The sequence below is a fragment of the Hipposideros armiger genome, unplaced genomic scaffold (genome assembly GCF_001890085.2).
Source record: "Hipposideros armiger isolate ML-2016 unplaced genomic scaffold, ASM189008v1 scaffold_43, whole genome shotgun sequence".
NCBI lineage: Eukaryota > Metazoa > Chordata > Mammalia > Chiroptera > Hipposideridae > Hipposideros > Hipposideros armiger.
Window position 1 is genome coordinate 1,980,289 of NW_017731393.1, and position 23,076 is coordinate 2,003,364.

The 23,076-nt window shown below is 50.8% G+C and overlaps 1 protein-coding gene across 2 annotated transcripts in view; it reads left to right on the forward strand.

Annotated features, from left to right (window-relative positions):
* CDC42BPB (CDC42 binding protein kinase beta) overlaps window positions 1–23,076 on the forward strand; it is a 104,327-nt gene that overhangs the window by 70,959 nt on the left and 10,292 nt on the right. Inside the window, exons 10-30 of one of the 2 annotated variants that reach the window (XM_019639297.1) lie at window positions 643–809; window positions 888–1,007; window positions 1,865–1,998; window positions 3,159–3,401; window positions 4,815–4,925; window positions 6,008–6,252; window positions 6,347–6,452; window positions 6,833–6,957; window positions 7,376–7,481; window positions 9,289–9,437; window positions 10,128–10,222; window positions 11,751–11,830; window positions 13,976–14,023; window positions 15,209–15,298; window positions 15,634–15,711; window positions 17,034–17,139; window positions 18,044–18,180; window positions 18,669–18,808; window positions 20,750–20,831; window positions 21,882–22,098; window positions 22,215–22,277. In XM_019639297.1, coding sequence (XP_019494842.1) covers window positions 643–809; window positions 888–1,007; window positions 1,865–1,998; window positions 3,159–3,401; window positions 4,815–4,925; window positions 6,008–6,252; window positions 6,347–6,452; window positions 6,833–6,957; window positions 7,376–7,481; window positions 9,289–9,437; window positions 10,128–10,222; window positions 11,751–11,830; window positions 13,976–14,023; window positions 15,209–15,298; window positions 15,634–15,711; window positions 17,034–17,139; window positions 18,044–18,180; window positions 18,669–18,808; window positions 20,750–20,831; window positions 21,882–22,098; window positions 22,215–22,277 — 2,642 coding nt within the window. The remainder of the gene's footprint in view (window positions 1–642; window positions 810–887; window positions 1,008–1,864; window positions 1,999–3,158; window positions 3,402–4,814; window positions 4,926–6,007; window positions 6,253–6,346; window positions 6,453–6,832; window positions 6,958–7,375; window positions 7,482–9,288; window positions 9,438–10,127; window positions 10,223–11,750; window positions 11,831–13,975; window positions 14,024–15,208; window positions 15,299–15,633; window positions 15,712–17,033; window positions 17,140–18,043; window positions 18,181–18,668; window positions 18,809–20,749; window positions 20,832–21,881; window positions 22,099–22,214; window positions 22,278–23,076) is intronic. The other variant, XM_019639298.1, reaches the window with a different exon arrangement.

The following is a 23,076-nucleotide window of genomic DNA, read 5'->3' on the forward strand; positions in this document are numbered from 1 at the left end:
GTGGAACAGTCCAAGAATGAAGCTCGGGACGAGAGCACCTTCTGTGGCTCTCGTGTGCAGGGTGGGGCCTGTCGCACACGGGCGCGTTGTTGGGCCGGCTGCTCGGTGCTGAGGAGCTTAGCTGTGCTGGTGAGAGCTGCAACTGTAGGCGCCCTACGGGCTGCTTAGTCAGCAGGGGAAGATGAGCCCTAGGGGTTCAGGGGACTGTCCCTAGTTAGTGGCAGAACCCGGGAGCCATCAAGGGCTCCACTGCTCTGACCACGCCACTGCCCTCTGGGCAGCCTCTGTGCACAGCCCAGCCAAGGCCCGGCAGCCCAGCCAGCTCCTTCAGGACGCCTCTCTCTTCGCACCTGTAGTTAAGTGAAAGCGAGGATTTAGACATTCATTTCCCTTCCACTGCAGAGGCGGCTTCTTTGACTAGCTCTGAAGGCGGGTCCTTCTCCCTCTCCCTTTGTCAGCAGCAGTCGCTGCAGTCAGGAAGGCCCTTGTCTAATTTTGGCTCCATAAACAATAAAGCCTTTTCACAGGTATTTTTGTTTGCCAATTTAAAGAGACTTATCTTTTACCCCAGGAAGTTTTTAAATGCTAATGAAATCCGCGGAAATGCTCTGTAGATCCGAAACCCTGTCGCTCTACTTGCAGCTGTTTTTCTGATCGAGGCTCTCTGAAGAGCATAATGCAGTCCAGCACGTTACCCAGAGACGAGGGCGTGCAGCGGGATTTGGAGAACAGCTTGCAGGTGGAAGCGTACGAGAGGAGGATACGGAGGCTGGAGCAGGAGAAGCTGGAGCTGAGCAGGAAGCTGCAAGGTGGGTGCAGAGCCGCCGCACTCAGCCTCGGCCCGCTCATGTCGCCAGGCTACACTCATGCCGTGTCTTCCACCCTAGAGTCCACCCAGACCGTACAGTCCCTCCACGGGTCAGCTCGGGCCCTGGGCGGTTCAGCCCGAGATAAAGAAATCAAAAAGTTAAACGAAGAGATCGAACGCTTGAAGAATAAGATAGCAGGTACGTGTTCAAGCCCAGCTACTTAGTCTCTATTCTCAGAGGGTGCTAATCTCCACAAAGAAAAGTTTCAGGGTCCTTTTCATAAGGTGGAAAAGCAAAAAAAAAAAGCTTCAGCTTTAGCAAACCCGTTTAGATTTCCGGTATTTTGTCAGTTTATTTAAAATTGTTTCTCCAAGCTGCTTAGTTCTAATATAATATTATAGTTAGAGCTAGAACCAAGTCCTAATATTTTGTCCATAAACTCCCAGAATATTTGCATTTCTGTCTTAACTCTCCTCTCTGTAGCTCTGGTACAGAACTGCCATAGTTTGCTTCTTTCTAAAGCTTCCATCAGTGGCTGTGCCCACTTTTCAGTATTTCAGGTGCTAGATCTATCGTCACCATCTATCTTTGTGGTTCCTATGTCATTGGAGTTTCCTAAAGACTCAAACCACTTTTAAGTCTTAACCCATAACCTGACCCAGGTTGGTGCTGCAGTCGACTCTCATCTCCAGATCAAACCCCACCATCCTGTTCCAGAAAAAGGCTTCGGTTGAGTCCATTTCTCACTAAAGCCTGTTGCACGCCTCGGTCACACTGTGCTAGCTTACACAGGTTAGCAAGGATGACACAGACAGGTGAGCACCGCCCTGGGGCTCACGGCCTGGGAGAGAGCGCTTACAGAGAGTGCCGGAGTAAAGTCCAGTGAGTGTGTTTACTGTGCAGGTGGCTGTGCGCGTGACACAGCGTGTGTGTGTGAGAAAGTCACAAAGGCCTCTAAGTGAAGAAGACTGCTAGGAATTATTAGTAACTCACTGTCAGTAATTCAGAACAGATTGGCACCGAAGGAAACGTGATTTATTTTCTCTCTTGCTCAGATTCAAACAGGCTCGAGCGGCAGCTTGAGGACACGGTGACACTGCGCCCGGAGCAAGAGGACCCCGTGCACCGGCTGAAGGGCCTGGAGAAGCAGCACCGTGTGCTGCGCCAGGAGAAGGAGGACCTGCACAAGGTGTGTGGGGGGGTGGGGGGGAGCGGGGCTGCGGACGGGGCTTGAGTGATGGGCCAAGTTGTGTAATGTTAAATCGAGCAGAGGTTCAGAGCCCTCCAGGCACTCGGCTGCGGCCAGTGCCCACTTCACAGTCACTGTTAGTCTCCACTGCTACCCTCCTGAGTAAGTGGTGTCCCCCCAGGTAAAAGTAGGGACATGGGGGTTCCCCCACATCTCAGGGTCCATAGCTGCTGACCTCGCTGGCTTTACACCCTTCCCAGTCGTCCAGGACACCCCACAGCAGCCTCCACCCCCCTTCTTCTAGAAGTGACCTCTTAGGACAGGGCACTGCAGAAGAGACCGTTCCTTTATAAACTGGATTATCGTTAGGCTATATCAAACTGTGTGCTCTGTCTCCAGGATATTCACACCACAGTTAGGATCGTGTTTTCTAAAACACATTCATGTATACACTTCAGTCCTTGACCCTGTGGTTGGTGATCTGGTCTCTAAAATGTGTAGGATTTCAACCCAGGCAGACTGTTCAGTTCACCTGGTATCATACACCTGCAGTGCTTTGTGTGGGAGTCGGCGTGGGCTGCAGGTGCCAGGCCCGCTCCTTCCACCTCGGCCAGCAGGTACCACAGTGACTGAGCAGCCCGGCTGCTGAGGGACCAGCCACAGGGAGGTAAGCTGGCAGGGCAGCCGAAGGGCAGCCGGCACCCGTAGCTCTGACTCTTCTAAAGGACCAGCCACCTGGCAGTTGTTTGCACACAGTTCTCTTCTGAGACTGCAATCTTAAGCAGTTAAGACCACGTAATGTGTTCTTTCCTGATCTGTGCTTAAGGAACTGGATGGGTGACCAGAAGAACCTCACGAATTTCCTGCTTGTGCCCCCTTGTGTCTGTGGGGTGCACAGGGAGAGGGGGGAGCCAGACTGGCTGCTGTGGGCAAGGGGCTGAGGTGGCTGTGCACGCCTGGAGAGGGAGGTCTTCCGTGCGCTCAGCACAGTGGCCGGCACTCAGCAGCTGAGCTCAGGTGGCCTGCCAGGGTGTGCACATCCCCTAGAGCGACTCCTGGACCTGTGGCCATGGTCACTTCAGCTCCCATGGAGACCGGGCTTCCAGCCTTCCACATCTTTGTTAAGCACGTGTAAAACATCTGTGATTCCTCTTGTTCAGCAACTGGCTGAAGCTTCAGAGCGCCTCAAGTCCCAGGCCAGGGAGCTCAGAGATGCCCACCAGCAGCGGAAGCTGGCCCTGCAGGAGTTCTCAGAACTCAATGAGCGCATGGCGGAGCTGCGCTCCCAGAAGCAGAAGGTGGCACGCCAGCTCCGGGACAAGGAGGAGGAGCTGGAGGCTGCCTTGCAGAAGGCGGACACGATGCGGCAGGAGGCGCGCAGGGCCGAGAAGCTCAGGAAGGAGGTAGCGTTTGTGTGTCTCTGGTGCCTGGGGTGGGCTGCATGCCTTGAGCACACATCTGAACACTTGGCTGCATGACAGCGGCTCCTTTAAAATGGAGCTTAGATATTACGCGAATCCCAGTCAGTCGGTCTGCCAGGCACTCATTTTGTGGTTCTCAGCCCTCAACATCCATTTGTGAAATTATTAAAAGAGATTCTGGCAAAACTAATTTTTTAAAATCCCCTCTTAAAACAAATAGAGAGTGTGCATGCCCAACAAATGTAGTATAAATGTGCCTGCCTGATGTGACATGGCACAGCCACATGAGCACGAGCGCCTGCGCCACGTGGGCTGGACAGGAGCCGGAGGGCAGGCCCCAGCCTGGCACAGCTCACGGCGGCTCTGGGACCTGCCATCTAGACACTTAAAAATTACTGAGGCCCCATAGAGCTTTAGTTTGTGTAGTTGTGGCTCTTCATATTTGTCCTGTTAGAAATGAAAACTGAGACTCCATTCAGTATAACAATTAACCCCGTTACGTGTTAACATAAGTGACATGTTTTTATGAAAAGTAACTATTTTCTCAAAAAAATGTAGTGAGAAGAGTGGCATTGTTGTAGCTCTTTAAAATAACTGGCTGTTTGGGGTAACGTACATGAAGAAAACTCAGCTCCTTCGGATGGCTGATTAGAAAAGGAAGGGCCTTGTGGACCCCGGAAAGGCTCTCAGGACCCTCCTTGAGAACCCCTGCCCTGCATAGTACCAATGTTCTGTTAACAGGTGACCTATTTTAAGCAACCCTTAGTGTAAAATTCGGTTGAAATTAATTGGTAAGCCCTGTGGATTGGAAGGCTGGGTCCATGCCTTTCTTCCTCTCACGTTTGAGGCTCTTTGTCACTTGTCCTCAGAAAGCCTGTGTGCTTTCTTAGACAGCTCGCTCTGCAGCCCAGAGGCGTTGGCAGTTGCAGCCAGCTGTAACTCGGTGAGCAAGACTCCTGGTTGAGCGTGGCTGTTCCGGTTCTGGATGAGTGAGGCGCTGTCGGGGGTCTGCTCTGGGTCGTTCGGGAGGCTGTGTACACATGTGTGCTGGCCCGAGTTGCGCTCTGTGGACGCTGCTCCCTCTGCTTCTGCGTATGTTTGAAATTTCCCATTTAAAAAAGGGATATGTGTCTCACAAGATACACTTGTTTTCACAAATCAGTATCTTTTCCTGAAATTGAGTGTCAAATTATTGATTTAAATGAGAATAAACTGGTTTTGTTACTAAGCAGCCATTCCAGTCAAGCCCTGAATGCACTCCTTCGCCCTTATCTTGTAACATCTGAGGAAGCGCGAAGAAGTAGAGCTCTGGCTCTTGCTGGAGTCTGTCTGTCTGTCTGCTGAGCCGCCTTTGGGCAGGCCTCACCGACAGGCAGCGGTGTTCTCCTTTTGCAGCTCGAAGCTCAGCTCGAGGATGCCGTCGCCGACGCTTCCAAGGAGCGCACGCTGCGCGAGCACAGCGAGAGCTTCTCCAAGCAGGTGGAGAGCGAGCTGGAGGCCCTCAAGGTACAGCCCGGCGGCCTCACCGCCTGCCGCCGTTGGCGGCTGTGCTTTATAACTGTCCCCGTGCAAGTCGTCTCGAGCCTTGTGCTTGTCGGGCAGTCGTCACCAGGCAGCTCCAGCCAGATGGTGGGACGGGAACCCACCTTTACAAGCGTTTTACTTTTAAAAACCAAGTCCATTCATCTCTCTTTGGGTGCAAGTTTCCGTCGGTTTATAGTAAGCCCTAGTAAACTAACACCTAATGCCTTCTGTACACCTGGGTTTCTAAACTCAGTGGAGTTCCCTTGTGAGAAATTCCTTAAAGCCCATGTGCCGCTGCTGACGTGGAAGAGACAGGCTGGTCGTGCAAGGCCAGACGGCGGCGTGGGGCAAGGGGCGAGAGCTATGGCGGAGACAGCACAGGCGAGGGGGAGGTAGGGCTCTTTGATGGCTTAGTGCCACCTCGGGTGCTCCAGCTCCTGAGCCACAGGCTCCTCGTCTGTGAAATGGAGGCAAAGGCTCTTCTCTCCCCCTCAGCCCCCACACCTGGCCCATCGGAGAATGCGCCGCCTCCCTTCCCCCCCAGCACATATCCCCAAGGTGTCTGTTTCTCCATCGTCTTTGCTGCCACCTGGTCCAGCCAATTGTGTCCCCACCCTCCATGCTTTATCACATTGCCTTGTGTTATTGTCGCTTATTTTCTGGTTTGTTGCCAGTCTTTCCCCTTCTGCCTCACGAGAGCAGAGACCTTGCTGTGACCCTGTTACTGGAATGGTGCCTGACACGTAGTCAGCCCTCAGAAGGATGTTGTTACAGGGTGGAGAGTGTGGGGAGAGCTTGGGGACCCTTCTTACCAGAGTGAGACAGAGCCTCTGGGGCCCCAGGCAGCTCTAGGCACGTCCCTTCTGCAGGGAAGCTACTCCACCCCCCACTCTGCCTTGCAGGTGTTGGGAGGGCCGTATGATTGAGCTCAGCTCTGCCGCGTGTCATTGGGGGAGCACAGGACGCGGCGTTTATAAGCGCGTGCATGTGGCAGGGGTGACAGGCAGCACGACCCACGAGGGAGGGCACAGAGGTTTGGAATTTAGTTGAACCTTCATCTTCAGGTAAAGCAAGGAGGCCGAGGACCAGGTGCCACCTTAGAACATCAGCAGGAGATTTCCAAAATAAAATCGGAACTTGAGAAGAAAGTCTTGTTTTATGAAGAGGAATTGGTCAGACGTGAGGCCTCCCATGTGCTGGAAGTAAAAAATGTGAAAAAGGAGGTACACGACTCCGAAAGCCACCAGCTGGCCCTGCAGAAAGAGATCTTAATGTTAAAAGATAAATTAGAAAAGTCCAAGCGAGAACGGTAAGTTCCCACGCACTCCGCAGCCCAGGCCGTGGACGGGAAGGCTCATTGACCACGTAGGAACTTCTAGAACTTCTCCCCTTTCCCTTCTCAGGCATAATGAAATGGAGGAGGCAGTCGGTACAATAAAAGATAAATATGAACGAGAAAGAGCAATGCTGCTTGAGGAAAACAAGAAAGTAACTGCTGAAAATGAGAGGGTAATTTAAAAGATCTGAGCTATCACTTTGGGGAAGCTGTAATTTTCTTCGTTCTTGAGTGTTGGAAGTTTGGTATTTTAAATATTTTCATTTTTAAATCAAGTAGTATGTTTGATCTTTTAAATGGGATGTTTTCGTGTGGTTAAAAGCTGCGCATTACCTGACATCACTGACTCCTCTCACGTTTATGCTGATTTGGGTTGAAATATGACTTGAGTTGCATACAGTCAGAAAGTTCATGTCCTGAATTTAGTTGGCAAAAACTCATAATGATGAAAGAAAACTCAAAATCTTCAAGAGATCGTGTAGTTTTACGAATGCCGACGTGCCATTTAAAGCGTGCCAAATAACACATGTGCGGCGCTCTTGGTTAATTTCAGCTTTGCTCCTTTGTGGACAAACTCACAGCGCAGAACAGACACCTAGAGGATGAGCTGCAGGGCCTGGCGGCCAGGAAGGAGGCGGCGGCCCACTGGGAGGCACAGATCGCAGAGATCATTCAGTGGTGCGTGCGCGGCCATCCCGGGGACTCCCAGCTCCCACTCTGCCTCTCCGGCTGTCCCACACCTCATGCTTCTTCTCTGAGGTCTCGGTATAGGTCTCTCTGCTGTCCCCGAACTGCTCTGTCTGGGGCAGCAGTTCTGTCCAGTGCTCATCACTGGACTTAAAGTGGAAAACCAGCACCACTAATCCACCGAAGGTGTGGGTCAGGCTGTGTGTGGCCCCACACGCTCTCGGGGACACCGGGGCACAGCCTCCACAAAGCATAAGGACGAGGAGACCACAGTGGGCGGGGACCGGCCTCAGCCATAGAGGCATTTGCTTCTCACCGGTGACCACCCGGTGTCACTCTGCCCTGAGGGAGGAGGTATGCATTTGTCCTCTTTGGCCCCTGGCCCTCACAGACCCTGTTCCGTCTGCAGGGTCAGCGATGAGAAGGATGCCCGGGGCTATCTTCAAGCTCTTGCTTCTAAGATGACTGAAGAGCTGGAGGCCTTGAGGAGCTCCAGCCTGGGATCAAGAACACTGGTGGGTTTTGTCTGAAAGTCCACGCTTCCATTGCTGGGGGATTCGTTAGTGGCTTTATTTTTAACATGAATGTGGCTAAGTTCCACACGTGACTCCGGTGGAAAAGCTAACCCAGTTGGAGGAACGCCTGCATCTAGTCAGTTACCGGGAGGTCAGACTCGGTGCGTTTCATTCACTAGCGAATGGCTGCTGAGTACCAGGCTTGGGCAGACCTTAAATTAGCAGGACGGGGTTCTGCCCTCGGGTTTGTTTCACCACGTGACCCTCCAGCCAGCCAGGTGAGCTCGAGGCTGCATGGAGTGTCACCTCAGCCCAGTTCCTGGGCGGCGGCCACATGTGTTCCTCCTTCTGGTGTCCATTTTTCTGGGTCCAATCTACTTAAGTATATGTTAGTTATTTTGTGAATAATGTGTAGAAGTAAGAATAAAGGTACAGGGAAACGAGTTTATTAAAATTCTAGCTAGAACTTAAACTTAATAAACCCAAATTTTTATCTCACATTTTCCTGGCTTGAAGGTATATTTACCCCAAACGGGCAGCACCTTCAGATGTCGTTCACTGCTTACCCGTCACACGAGAACCCAGGACTCATCGATCTTGTAACAGGGATGCCAGCTTCACGCGTGTGTCTGATAGTTTCTCGCTTATCATTCCCTCCCTTCCTGCTCTGAAAACAGTAACCACTCATAATTTTATTAAAGAAAAGATTACGACCATGCTTCTTCCATAATTGGAAAACATTTTCATTTTCAGATTTTAGATTTATAAACACCAATTAGAATGATTAGTAAATTTCTTTCAACTTTTTTCTTCCCACACTGGCACTTACGAACTGCATTGAATAAATTTTGTGCACAAACCTCAAAAGACAGAAGAATACTGTCACGGGTCCTTTTAGCAAAGTGGGATGTTTGAGATTGTTGCAAATACTGTGTAAATAGTTCTGATTATTGAAGGACTAATTGGATGAAATCATACATCCTTTTTGTCCTTAGAAGTGTAGTGTTCACTCACTAATTCTGGAGGAGTTTGTCTAGGATGTGGTCACCTGGAGACTCGCTGAGGTTTCTCTCCTTCAACCGATTTCCCATCATCCTTGAATAACACACCTCTGTCCCTCCACACCTGCTCCTGATTGTTAATTGTGAAAAGTGTCCCTCAGTTAGTTTTCTTGTCTTCACTGTTATGGATGGAAAATGAAAAACTCTCAACTGGGGTGAATGAAAACTTTGAAAAAATTGTTATCTCCAGATGTCTTTATGCACCTTGAAAGTCAGTGAACTACGTTGGCCATTCAGTAAGAAAAGGGAAGAATGCTATAATCAAACTATTCTGTTTCACTGTTGCTTCATCTTCTAGAACATTCCATCATTCTCCCTTTTTCTTATTATTTTAGTCTTTTATCAAGGGTAAGAATAATTGATGAGTAATGACATAATTCCTAGGATGATGAAATAGGCAAATGTTTCAAGATAAAAGGAAAATAAGATAACTATGATCCCATAATACAGCTTAGGTTTGTAAGAGTCTAGTGGACCCATATAGAAATTATACTCTAGGATCCATTTTATTCCTTTAAAAAATAAAAAAGTAAATTTTATTCTTTAGACCCCTAAGAAAGAATTAAAGCCATAAAAATATCAAAGTTAAAATTGGGCCAAGTGGACTTTGATAATATCCAAGAGTTAATATTTAAATATGATAAAAGCTTGAGGTTAGACAAAGAGGAATTACTTACTTGTGATAATTAATTTCGTTAAACAAACAGCTTACGAATGTATTTCCATGTTTGAACCAATGTCTGCAGGATCCGCTTTGGAAAGTTCGCCGGAGTCAGAAGCTGGACATGTCGGCACGGCTGGAGCTGCAGTCCGCCCTTGAGGCCGAAATCCGGGCCAAACAGCTCGTCCAGGAGGAGCTGAGGAAGGTCAAGGACACAAATCTCTCCTTTGAAAGGTACTTGTCCTGCCATCTGGCTCCAGTGGGGAGTGGGCGTCTGTGTGACTTCCCTCCCCCAAGCTGTCACTGCAGCTGGCACACACACTGACCCCACGTCCAGATGATGGGACAGGTGCAGGAAAGTGCAGTTGTTCGCCCGTGTCACCCATCAAGTCAGTACAGACCCCACTCGTAGCCCTGACTGGCCTGCTCCACGCTGCCACACATTAACTGTCGCAGCCTGGCTTCACTCTGTACCCTCTGCGAAAGCGGAGGGACCATGACACCGCCACGCTTAGGCAGCAGAGGCAGCGCTCTTGGTGCAGCCCACCATATTCCCATTATGGGAAGGGCGTTCACAGGTCTGATGGCTGAGTAATCGGGGCCATGTGTCCTCAGAGGACAGAAGACCATCTAGAAGGAGATGAGGACTGTCAGAAACCCCACTGGGCTTCATGAGATAACACTTTCCTAAGCCATGATTTTTAAAATCCACATATGTTTACAATGCCGAAATATCTGTACTCTTGGGAAGGTACTAAGTGGCGAGGCTGACCCGCACCACGAGTGGGTGCGTGAGTGTGTCCAGCAGCGTTTGTGGGCCCCTGTCCTGTTTCGGCACTTTCCCGGGCACTGGAGATCAGCCCCTGTCCTGGACACTCTGAACCTCTTCTCTGTGCACTTACAGCCATTTATTTCTTCTTGTAGCAAACTAAAGGATTCAGAAGCCAAAAATAGAGAATTGTTAGAAGAAATGGAGATTTTGAAGAAGAAGATTGAAGAAAAATTTAGAGCAGATACCGGTAAATTAAAATCATAAGCGTCTGTATTTTTCAAATACAAGCCTTTTTTTAGTGAAATGGTTTTATTTTAGATTTAATTTCTGTTAGGTTTAATAGTTTTTAGTTATATAAAGAAAGCACTACGTCATTTCAAAGCCAAAATTCTAAAACAGGGAACAGTACGTTCAATGACCCCATCCCCAAAGTTCCCCACAGTGTTTGGTGGACCCTTCATTGGCTTCATCTTGAAAATCCATGTATGTGCAGGTAGACACCAGACCCTCCTCATGTGCTGCATTCTGCGAGTGGACGAGGCCACAGTACGTGAGGTGACCCGGGTCCCTCACGGCCGCACCAGCACCCCTGTGGGCTGTGCCACTCGGTGGGTGGGCAGCAGGCTGCTCCTGTTCTTGCTGTCAGAAAATGTGCTGCGTGTGTAGCCAAGTGCATGTAATAGCTCCGTTTCTGTCAGTGTTTGGGGTAGATTTCCAGAAGTGGAATTACACTTCTGCTAGATACTGCTGGACTCTGCTCCCGAGGCTGGTCCACTTATGTCCCCCACCGTGCAGGCCAGGGTCCCACCCCAGCCTCGCCCGCGAAGTCTGATTCCACACACTGAATAGGTGAGGAGCAGCGTCGAAACAGGCTTTGTTTGCGTCTTCCTTACGAGCAAGACTGAGCGTCTTGCCCTGTGTTGAAGAACTGTTGCTATTTCTGTGATTCATACACTTATATCTTTTGCCCATTTTTTAAAATTCAGGTTAAGTCTTAATTTTCTAAAGCTTTGTGTAATTGAGGATGAGAGCCTTTTGTTGCAAATATTTTTCCTTTGTTGGCTTTTATCATTTTACTTTGCTTATGGTTTTTTTTTGTTTTTTGTGGGGGTTTTTGCTAAGCATAATGGTTTTTAATTTTGTGTGTGTCAAATTTATCAGTTTTTCCCTTTTTTAAGTCATAGGGAAATATTCCCAAGTCCCCAGTTGTTCAAGTAATTCACCCATGTTTTCTTCCAATACATGTATGCTTTCATTTTTTAAAATTTAGTTTACTGATTCATTTGGAATTTACTCTGATGTTTGGAAAGTTTAAAGTGTAGTTTGGGGAATAGATCCAGATTTATCTTTTTCTTTTGGCTAGTTATTTGTTCAATACCAGTTGTTAAAAGCTTCCTCTCCCTGCTGATGGCATTTGACTCTTATCATATATGAGATTACCGTAGGCACCTAGGTCTGTTTCTGGATTTTCTACCCTGTTCCTTGTTCATAGACAAAACCCTGTTGTGGATCCATTTAATTGAATACCTAGTAAATCACTGCCCCTCCCCCACCTTTTTTTTTTTTTTTTAAGAGGAAGATAGTCTCCCTTGTTTACTCTCCCAAGTGAACTTTTCAGCTCTCTTGTCCAGCTCTGGGAAAATCTAATAGTATTTCTAGTGCTGTCATACCAGCTCTATCAGCTGACTCAGGGAGAGCTGACATCTTGGTGACACTGAGTCTTCCCGTCTAAGCGTAAATCATTATCTTGACTGGGGCTTCCTTCTTTCTTCCAGGACTCAAGCTTCCAGATTTCCAGGATTCTATATTTGAATATTTCAACACTGCACCTCTGGCACACGATCTGACATTTAGAGTAAGTCTCTACTTTTAAATAATGCTAAGAAAGAGTGTAACAGGGTGTGACTGCCTGTGGTGCCTCCATCCCACAGTAACGCTCACCTGGCACTGCCTCTAGCGTGCCAACTCACTGACCCTGTCGTTACCGGGTGTTAAGTGTCTGGTTTGGAGACTTGTAAGTTATTTAAATGTTCCCAGAGAAGCTTCCTCGAATTAAGGGGAAGTTGATTAGAAAGTGTTCAGTATCTTCAGGGAAAAAAATCTACGCTGGCCTCTGCCTGTAGTGAGTATTTCAGGCAGTTTTTTAAATACAGACTCTCACAGTGCAGCAAATGAAGGAGTCAGCCATGTTAGCATTTCGGTGACTTCTTTATGGCTGCACAGCTCGGTCTCGGGGACGGGTGAAGAGAGGGGTGTGTAAGAAGTTGGGACCCAGGCCCCGGGCCGTCCTGCCCTTGGAGCTAGTGCCTCCTGCGCCTGCTCAGGGACTGACCCACGTGACAGTGCTTCGGCAGCCTGTCACACAGGGCAGAGGGCTGTCTGCTTAGGAAGCAGCTGTTGAGTGCAGAGTGCACCCCACTTCCCCCCTTTTCACGCTGCATGTTCTTCATGGCCTCCCGTGGAGGCCCGACAGACTTCCTCTCTTTTCCCAAAACAGGAGGGATGGGATGGACCCTTACTAGCAACCCCTTGAAGCAAGCCGGAAAGTAAAAATAATGAGAGCAAATCTCATTAATAGGACTTCTGTGAGGTATTTTGTTGGCTTTGCAACTTTTTATTGAGAAAAATTTAAGCCTGCAAGAAAGCTGAAAGACTAGTGCAGCGAACACACACGTGTTGCACCTGCCATTCTGCCACACTTGTTTCCTCTCTCTCCCTCTCCCCCCTTTCTCCCTCCCTCTCTCTCCCTCCCTCCTTCCTTCCCCACGTACACTCAGACTTATCCCCTGAACTGTTGGAAAGTGAGTTGTAGGCGTCAGTGATCCCAGAATACTTCAGAATTGATTTCCTGAGATGCAGGGCGTCCTCCCACCTAACCAGGGTCGTTGCCGTGTGGGAGATGTGGGTGCTGCTGGCCTCGTTCAGGAACCAGCCAGGGCCAGTGAACCCCACCTAGGTGTCACGTCTTCTGTCTCCCTTAGTCGGGAACAGCGCCCCTGCCCCTCTGCCTTCCTTTGTAATGTCAAGACCAGTAGTCTTATAGAATGTTCTGACCTCTGGATTGGTTGGATGTTTCCTCCTGTTTGGATGTGGGGTAAATATTTTGGCATGAATTCTGTACCGGAGATGGACACGTACGTCTCCGCGTGGAGGCCAGTTTGCCCAGGGTTGGTGATACTGAGCTTGATCACTGGGTCGAGGTGGGGTCAGCCAGACCTCGCCCCTGGAAAGGGCCCCAGTGGCAGTCAGCAGGTGACTGTTGGATGTGTGTCCACCAGCAGCCTAGATGAGGCGAGCAGGCTTGCTCATGCCATTGTGGGCACACACCTGTTACATTCACCTGTCAGTGTGGGTTTTTATCACATTGCCTTTTCCCTAGAGTCCTCAGTTTTTAAGCAGTAAATATATTTAACTGTTAGATGCATGCTGGGCCTTTCAACAGCCTGTTGCTCCACAAGCTGCGTGCCTTTCCCATCCCTGCAGAGCCAGACGCCATTATGGTGGGGATGAGCACAGAGGCCAAGAGCCAAAGGCGGGCTGTCAGCGGGGTGGCGGTGGCCAAAAGCAGTGGCTTTTCTGTCAACTTGGTGGACAGAGCAGCCACCTCTCTGGCAGCTGCCTCCCAGCTTGAGCCCCCCCATCACGGGACAGCCATAGAGCACTTCAGCATGGAGGCGGACGTTGTAACCTGTGTACCTTACTCTGTAGTCAGCAGGCCCGCCATTTTAATGTTTAATTTGAGTCCCTCTTGAATTCATCCGTGTTTTAAGTAGAAAGGATATTTATTGATGGGGGAAAAAAATCTTTGGTTAGAGTCTGGGTCTGTTAGGAGGAGTTTCCAGACCTGAGAATCGTCTTGGAAGCTTCTGTTCCACTTCCCCACATTAAACATGCTGTTTAGTACTAGAAATGGTTTGCCACCATAATGGAATCTGTTTTCACGCAAGCTTTTATTGGGTGGGAAGTGATGGTGTTGTTCCTTCTGTCTGTCACAACCAAGGACTCTGTCTCCTCCTCCACGTCCTCTCTGCTAGCCTCTTGGGAAGAAGTAAGTCACCGCCGATGCTGGCGTTCCTCGTCTCCCTTGTGTCGCTGGGGCAGCCCTCTAAGTGTGAATGCCTCCTCTTAATCTGCATCCTTCTGATCAATTAACCAACTAAATGAAACGAGTGGGGCTGTTACTTGGCTAAAATTAAATGACTTAATGTTCCTTTGCTCTTCATTTATCTAAAGATGGGACTCTAACTCATGTAACGTGCCTCATCCATGGGAGAGATTCGCTTAACATTCGTAGCTTTGGTAATTAGCGACTTGATCCAGCCTTACCTTGTGAGCGTCTATGAATCCAGGACTGCCGTGTATGGTGGTGCATGCTGTGTGGACGCGCTCCCTGCCCGTCTGAGCCAGGCTCTCCCACAGCAGCCTAGTTAATCGCTCCTGCTGGGAAGTGTCTGACTTGGGTCACTGGGATTTCCGTGTGGAGCGCCAGGTCCATGGAAACGGCTCTCATAGGTACCCCCCATCTTCTTCTGGGTCCCAGCGTGCTCTTTCCCGGTGCTAGCGCTTACGACACACACACAGGTGGTACGCGTGTGTCTGTGTAAACAGTGACAGCCTCTGACGAAAAGAGTCGTGTCGGGAACACTCATTAAGATGAGGTCATTTGTAAGTGGTTTTAGAATGCAGCTTTAGCCTCAAAGCTTTAGCTTCAATTTCGAATTGTGAAATTAACTTGGGAATCTTGAGTCGTTAGAACAAAGACATTGTTTTCCAGTGTCATAAGCTTTCAGGGAAATTCTTCTGGTCATAGGCCCACAGACCTCTGTTGATGTTAGGATTTCTGCTTGATCCCTGAAATGAAGTTGAGAAGCATTTGGCTGCCTTATTTAAGGCTGCCGGGTACAGATGAAACCACTTCTGAAGGACGTCAGAGGGTGGGGGGATGGATGGTGAGGGCTGCAGCTGGAGCCGAGGGCGGATGGTGACTGTCACTTGTCAGATTCCACCTGCCCAGTGGTTACCACTCCAGCCGAAGAATGCCAAGGGCAGTGGTCACAGGGAAGGCAGGAAGCGGTGAGCGAGGCCTGTGACGACAGGGCGTCCGGGGTAGGAACCTGTACTGAGACCTCAGATCCCTCGTGCAGCGCGCTTTTAAATAAAGAACACGTAATTATAATAGAGTCAGAATTCTGCAGTATAAGTCCATTCACTATTTCTTTGTCTTTTCCCACAGACCAGCTCAGCTAGTGAGCAAGAGACACAAGCTCCGAAGCCAGAAGTGTCCCCGTCAACTTCTGTGGCCACAGGCACAGAACAGCAGGAAGTAAGTGGGTGCCCAGTGGCACTGCAAGCCTTGCTCTGCTCCCCCTCACCCATGGTGTCCACTGTCCTTGAGCAGGAGCTGCTCTGAGGCCGAGCCTGAGGCCAAGGCCAAAGCCGCTGCTGCAGGTCCTGCCTCGCAGCTCCCGGCTCGAGCCCGACTTGCATGTCAGAGTCACTGTCAGCACATCGGCTTTGACAGCTGTCCCAACAATGTAGTGAATTAAAAATGCAGAACTGTTCATTATTGATCAGTTTGTGAGAGAAGCGATCCCAGGCAGGGTCTGCCGTGAGAGCAGCTGAGCTCGGACGGTGCTCACCTGTCTGCTTGCCTCCCAGGACATGGCTCGGGCCCCGCAGAGGCCGCCCGCCGGGCCGCTGCCCACCTCGCAGGCCCTCGCTCTTGCTGGACCAAAGGTAGGCCTTGCTTCTTCGCCTGGGGCACCTTCTCAATTTAGAAAATGACCTTGGTGTCAGAGGACAGACATTTAATTTTGTAGGCACAGTAGGTAAGCCTGTGTTCTCTTAATGCTTTATTCTGAATAGCATGTGGTCCAGAAGGTCAGGACCCTGTGCTTTCCTCCTTGAAATCAAGACCATGAATGCATTTTAATTGAAAAATTTCAGAGTTCCATCCCCTCAGCCCCCTTCTTCATTCCCCAGATCATATTCCCTTTGCCAGCGATAACTGCTCTGTATCTAGTAAGTTCTTTCTCCAAGTTTATTTCCATCTGTCTGTCTACACTCAGAACCTTAGAGAACCACATGGTTTGTGGGAGGGATTTCCCCCGGCATAAATGGAACCGCGCTGGCTGTGCACTTTGGAATGTCTTTTTCATCCGTGTACTTGGAGGGCCATGCACGCAGCTTCCACACAGACCATGGCGTTCCGGCTGGGACACGGCCCTCAGTTTGAAGCCTCGCTGGCATGTGGCCTTATGTACTTAGATGCTTTCTTTAAGTAGACATGGCCTCTTTTAGGGTTTCAACCATAGACAGCCATGCCAATGAGAAACAAGAAACTTGATTCTGTTTTGAGACTCATTAGTGGTTTGGCTTTCGGACTTTGATTCTCGTAGAGTCAGAGATCAGGTAGACAGCACCCTGGATTGTGTGGGTCCCTCCCTTGCTTCTTACAAATGGTTCCGCTGTACTTCTGTCCCGAACAGTAAGTCCTTTCCTTTTGCCGCATTGGAGCCTTATAGACACACTGTCCTCGCCCCGCACAGCCCGCCTCTCCATGCAGCTTCCCTTTTCCTGTCGTGCTTGGTCACATCACCATGTGTCCCTTCTCCCAGCCAGGGACAGCAGGCCTTTCCGCTCCTGCTAGTAGGAATAGCGCTGCTGCTCGTTTCTTGCATGTCTCTTGGTCTCACACAGAAGGGCTGCTCTGGGTGGGACACCCCCCCCTTCTCCCCAAAATGTGGCCCCAGGCTGGCCCCAGGCGGGGAGCTGCCACCAGAACAAGCGTCAGCCGTGCTGCTGCTGCCCCAGGCCAGCCGACCTTGCCTTTGGGGCAGCAGGCCTGCTCTGAAGGCAGCGTGTTGCCGCTCCTGGCTCAGGCTCCGTGGGGGGTTAACATCAGTCTGGTTAGCCCTGCTAGGGGCCCGCGCGCCTCCCAGTGAAATGGCGCATTTGCAGCTTTTCAGATCCCGCCCAAGTTGTTTACAGGTCTGATCACATGTGGATCAACCCACCTGTTCTGTTCACGCTTCACCTTGTCGATGTTCTTCCTGCAGCCCAAAGCTCACCAGTTCAGCATCAAGTCCTTCTCCAGCCCCACTCAGTGCAGCCACTGCACCTCCCTGATGGTCGGGCTCATCCGGCAGGGCTACGCCTGCGAGGGTGAGTGTTGCCTGCTTGCCGCGTGGCCAGAGGTGGGACGTGTCCCCAGGGCACCTGCCACCTCCGGGGAAGCAGCTATTACAGAGGCAGATAAGGCTGAAGTGAAGCCCAGCTGTGAGTGAACTGAGGGCAGTAAATTCTCAGTGAAGGTTGTGAGTCGAATCCTGAATCTTTGCCGTAATGGGACATGTGCTGCTACGCGGTGACCCAGGTCATCTGCTGATGGTTGTTGATCATAAAACATAACCTACACAGTCATTCTGGAAAATTAGCAAAAGCAGAGTGTAGAAGACTTTAAAACGGTGCAGTGTCAAGTCCTCTGGAGAAAATCGCCATTCCCGGTCATGGACACAGTTGGCTCTTACCGTGTTGTGCTCACATCTGGCAACATGACCCGTGCCGTGCAACCAGCCAAGGTCACACGATGCCAAGCAATGGCCCTGGGGCTGGAGTGGACCCTGAGCACGCTCCGCAGCCTGGGTCCGTGGGCGGGGCTTTGTGCCATCTTCATTTTACGAGACAGCAGCGGTCTTCCTGCGTTACCCAGATTCGGCGAGCCTTTTGATTGGCTGCCAGGACCCCTGTATGTCCTCAAAACCATCGCCCTGCCTCAGACCTGCAGGTTGTTTCCTGCCAGGTGGTTTTGAGACTTAACTGTGTGGAATGAGGTCTGGGGTTTCCTGGGAGAACAAGCAATAGAGCTTTGTGATCACTTTTTCATGTCAGGAGTCCTCATGCCCTGACATGCTGCTGTGGGCGTGGTGAAAAGTCACTCCGCGCCAAAGCCCCTGAGCTTTTGTGGGAACGGAGCTCAGAAACTGTTTACTGGGTATCTGTACCATTTCTTGGGACACGTGCGTGATACCAAGTGGCCTCCTGACACGGTGCTGCTTCACTCCTCCAGTGTGCTCGTTTGCCTGCCACGTCTCCTGCAAAGACAGCGCTCCCCAGGTGTGCCCCATCCCTCCTGAGCAGTCCAAGCGGCCTCTCGGCGTTGACGTGCAGCGGGGCATAGGGACGGCCTACAAGGGCTATGTGAAGGTAGGACCCCGAGGGTGCGCATCTCCGTCACCTCCCCTGGTGTCGGGGTGATGACCTTTGTGCCGTCCCAGGAGGCCTCCCCTCCTGGAAATCGAGGTCAGGCCCAGGTCCCAAGGACCCCACAGAAACACGCTCAGAATCAGGGCCCCTCTTCCTGCCTCCTGGGCTGAGCGCTTAAAGACGGGGTCCCAAAGTCACGTGCTGTTGGAAGACACTGCCGGACAGCCCTGAGCACCTGTTGAGCTGCCGCATTCCGAGATGCTCCAGGTCTGGTGTGAGCACACCTGTCGTCCCCGCATCACCTTCTGTCCGACGTGGAGATGGGGCTCTGGCCACCAGCTGGTGGGGGCGTGGGGGAGGTGTCCGTGGAGAAGCGGGCCAGCATGCAGCGGCTGGAAGCAGATGGTGGGTGCAGGGACCCCTCCAGGAAGTCTCCAAGTGCCTCGGCCTCCCTGGCCCGGTGAAATGTGGTCACTGTTTATCTGTAGGTCCCAAAGCCTACCGGGGTGAAGAAAGGGTGGCAGCGGGCTTATGCGGTTGTCTGTGACTGTAAGCTCTTTCTGTACGATCTGCCTGAAGGAAAGTCCACCCAGCCCGGCGTCGTCGCAAGCCAAGTCTTAGATCTCAGGTCTGTGCCCTCCCCGTTCTGTGAGTGTTGACATGTCTTCTGCCAAAACGAGTACCTGTTGCTTGGTAACCTTTAGCCTCATTTATGCCTTTACATCCTTAATTATTGTGCCGTTCCAAAAACAGGCACTTACAAGGTGTGATAAAAAAAATACAGTGAATGTTTAAATAAAATTTATTACAGTAAAGAACACATTGCTATTAACCCCCCTCAAAATACTCCCCTTCACCTTGAACACACTTATCCCATCGTTCTTGCCACTTTCTGAAGCAGTTCTGGAAGCCCTCTTTTTTTGAGTGTCTTTACTTCATGACAGTGCTCCGTGTCACACATTGCTTCTAATACAGCAATTTCTGTCCAATAAAAACATTACGGTGTGTCCTCATCCACCTTATTCACCGGATCTGGCACCGTGTGACTTCTGGCTCTTCCCCAAAGTCAAAATGATTCAGGACATCGAGGCAGCCATGACAGTGCAACTAAAGACTCACGAAAGAGGACTTCCAAAACTGCTTCAGAAAGTGGCAAGAATGATGGGATAAGTGTGTTTGAAGTGAGGGGAGTATTCTGAGGGGGATTAATGGCAGTGTGTCTTTTACTGTAATGTTTTTTTTTATTTAAACAGTCACCGTATTGTTTGATCACACCTCGTAAGTACGTGCCAGAAACTTCCTGCTTTGGATATTTTTGCACTGGAAAATGTGCTAAATAAGCATTTAATGTAGGAAAACAACATGCCCCAAGAACAATTAGAAAATATCCCAGAGACACATTGCATATTCTAATGTCTGCTTTTTAGTGCCTGACACGTTCTCTTGTTTGCGACAAAAATCTAGAGCCCTGGGCTGTGTGTGGCCCTAACATTTGTTGTACAACAGCATCTCTTATCACTTCCATCCTCGTCAGATTCCTTCCTAGCATCAAACGTTCCAAGACAGCAGTACGCCTTCCTCCCTCCTTCCCTTCCTCCTTCTCTCCCTCCCTCCCTCCCTCCCTTTCTTCCTTCCTTCCTTCTTCCCTTGCTCCCTCCCTTCCTTCCCGGCTTCTCTTACAGTTCAGGCCTAACACTCTGCTTCCCATTGTAAAATGGACACAATAATGATGTTAGGGAGGTCGGAGGGTTGTTGTAAAATTTAAAAAGTTAATCGACGGGATGCACTTAGCACAGGGCCTGGCGTGTAGAGCTGTTGCTGCTGCTGCCAGGTCATCTCCCGTCCCTCTGTCACCCACTCCCAGTGTTTCACAGGATGGCACCTGTGGGGGGATGTCATGAACGTGCTGGCACCTGCCGAGGGCTAAGGCCGGGCCTGGAGCCTCAGTCTCCAGCACTGGCTCTGGGGGTACAAGGGGTGCTCTGGCAGGTGCAATTGAAAGACAGCTGTGAGCCGAGTCACCTCCACAATGGTTTCCACTTTCCATGTCCCCAGCCCATGGGCTGGCATGAACAACTGGGGACCTGCGTTTTGGAAAGTGCCCCGGTGACCCTGCTTGTCACTTGCTGTGCACAGGTGTGCCCTGCACAGGTGATGAAGAGGCCGCTGCGGGCGTCACGGGTGATGGTGTTGAACGTAGAGCCCAGGGTTTAGAACGTATTGGAGATGGGGCTTCCACGTCTTATCCTCTCCCCTAAAAGTGGTGGCCAGGCACCTGCCTGACTATAGCCAAGTACAGGCTTCTCAGGGGGGTGGTCTTGTCGGTAACGGGGATGGGCTAGAAGGGGCCTCTGTCCTCAGACACCCCTGATCTTTGAAACACATGCGAGATTCTTGAGTCGTTCGTTGGCTTTGTCAGTGGAAGCGTTTTCTTCACCAGGTAGAGGCAAGGGGCCTACCCCATATTCGGGAAAATAGTCATGAAAGTATTTGGAATACAGGAGGGTGGAGGATAGGGCTCTTAGTGTGTGTTTCTTCCCCAGTTGTCTGAATGATCTGTTTCTTACAGAGATGAAGAGTTCTCGGTGAGCTCAGTCCTGGCCTCAGATGTCATACATGCTTCGCGCCGAGATATTCCATGTATATTCAGGGTATGGTTTTTTGCTATTTGTTAGAGACACTCATTAATCGTGAAACAAGGCACATGGTTAAAGTGAAAGGATTGCTCTGAGCATGTCAGTGTGCCATGGAGGGGCTGGTGCTCATCCATACTCCGCTCACGTCGAGCGGGCCCGCCCCGCCTCACCACCCTTGTCAAGCAGCAGCCCCGTCTGCCCATGTCACTGGCCCTGCCCCTACCCCCTGCGTCCTGCCTGGTCTGCATCTTAGTCACTGTAGTGTGCTTAATGCTGGAAGCTTCCACCTCCCTCCCTAGGATTTCCTGGTCGTGGACTGGAGCCAAACAGGAATAAAGCAGCAGACATTGCTCACCAGCCTTCTTGCTGGCTGAGGTGGAGAGCCCCCACGGGTCAGTCTAGGTGCTGTGACATTAGGAAGCTTCTAGGAGGTTGTGGGTTGGGGGAAGACTCCCCCCAACTCCCTTCACTGGGAAGTCTTATAAATACAGAACCACTTCGGTTGACCAAAAAACTAAGCCTGTGAATCATTTTCATTAAGTCACAGGTCTATCAGAAAGCACCTCTTGTACACAATACAAAAAATTGCCATCATTGTGAGCTTAAAAGACCCTTGCGTAGCAGCTAAAGCTGCCCAGGCCTCCTCGCGCATAGGGAATGCTCATGGAAGCGTGCTTGGGCCGTGTTTTTGTTGGAGAGCCTGTTGGCTCTGCACGTGTTCTAAGAATCTTTTTCAATGAGACCGTTTAAGAAAGCAGTTTTGAAATGGACAGTTACAGCAGTTTGGGCAAGAGCAGAATGAACTGAAATCTGACAAGGGATGCAGGGCGCCTGTTTATATAACTGCACAGAGGAGCCCTCAGCCTCTGCGGGCCCCTCCACACGGACCTGCAACTCGGCATTGAGACCTTAACCCTCACGGTCACCCTTAAGTCAAACCCCAGGAAGCACATCCTTCCTGTTCTTTACCTCTAGTGTGAATGGCGTCCAGGCTGGGGGTGGGTGTCTGTGTGGTGTGGTTTGGTTGTCTTAGGGCTCTTACCTCTTTTGTTTTCTGTCACGAAGGTGACAGCCTCTCTCTTAGGTACACCTTCTAAGACCAGCTCACTGCTCATTCTGACAGAAAACGAGAACGAAAAGAGGAAGTGGGTGGGGATTCTAGAGGGACTGCAGTCTATCCTTCACAAGAACCGCCTGAGGAACCAGGTGGTGCACGTGCCGCAGGAGGCCTATGACAGCTCGCTGCCACTCATCAAGGCCGTCCTGACAGCCGCCGTCCTGGGTGCGTCCCAGAGGCTGCCGGGGGCGGGGGTTTCAAAAGGTGCGATGGTCCCTGAACATTGCAGCAGACTGAGGGACAGACTGACGTTTGTGTTCTTGCCCCTTCTGCCTCCACAGATGGCGACAGGATTGTAGTCGGCCTGGAAGAAGGGCTCTATGTCATAGAGGTGAACCGAGACGGTGAGTGGGTCGCGACCGCTCGGGACCTGCCTGGTCAGTGCCCATGAGCGCAGCATCAGTTAGGAACATGCAAGGGTTAAGACGAATTCACTGGACGTGTAAACTGTCACCACGTCAGAGAACTTGATAAAGAGAGGGAAAGGCAACAGCCAAGAAGAATAATTTGCAACAAATAAGACTGACGCTCGACAAACGTAATGTCCATTGAGTGTCCACGGGTCTGTCAGACTGAGGACAAGGGCATGGTGGTGGGTCGGCTGCGGTGTCATTAGTCTCCTCAAGTTGAGGATTGAGGGGACAGCCGGGCAGGGGGGCTTCCTAGGAGGGGCAGGGAGCTTGTCTGCCTAATTCCCAGGTGCACAGAGACCTCGCTGAAACATTCCTTCCTTTGCTTTTAATTTTGACATTTCATTCTCACGCCTCCCCTCTTCACTGCCTGGGTCTGGGGACAGAAGCGCAAGGAGCCTGGGACTGACCCTGGGAACCTCCCCAAGGCACATGGCTGTTCCCTGGTGGCGGCATCCCTGACAGCCGGTGTCTCCGCACACTGGGCCCCTGGAGGAAGGTGCACACGTGCGGCCTCAGGTGGCTGCTGTGGGCCAGCCCTCGGCTGTTCATCTCACGGGATCCATCCTGCTGGTCCAGAGAGTTAGAACATCGGGGTGTTGGGTTCATTTGAAGGCCCAGGGCGGGGGCAAGTGCTTCTGAGATTGTATTAAGGATCCAGTGACCTTGGGAGACAGTCCTTCGTTCCTCAAATGCAACTCAAGGGTTCTTGGCTTCTGGGATGAGCTGGAAG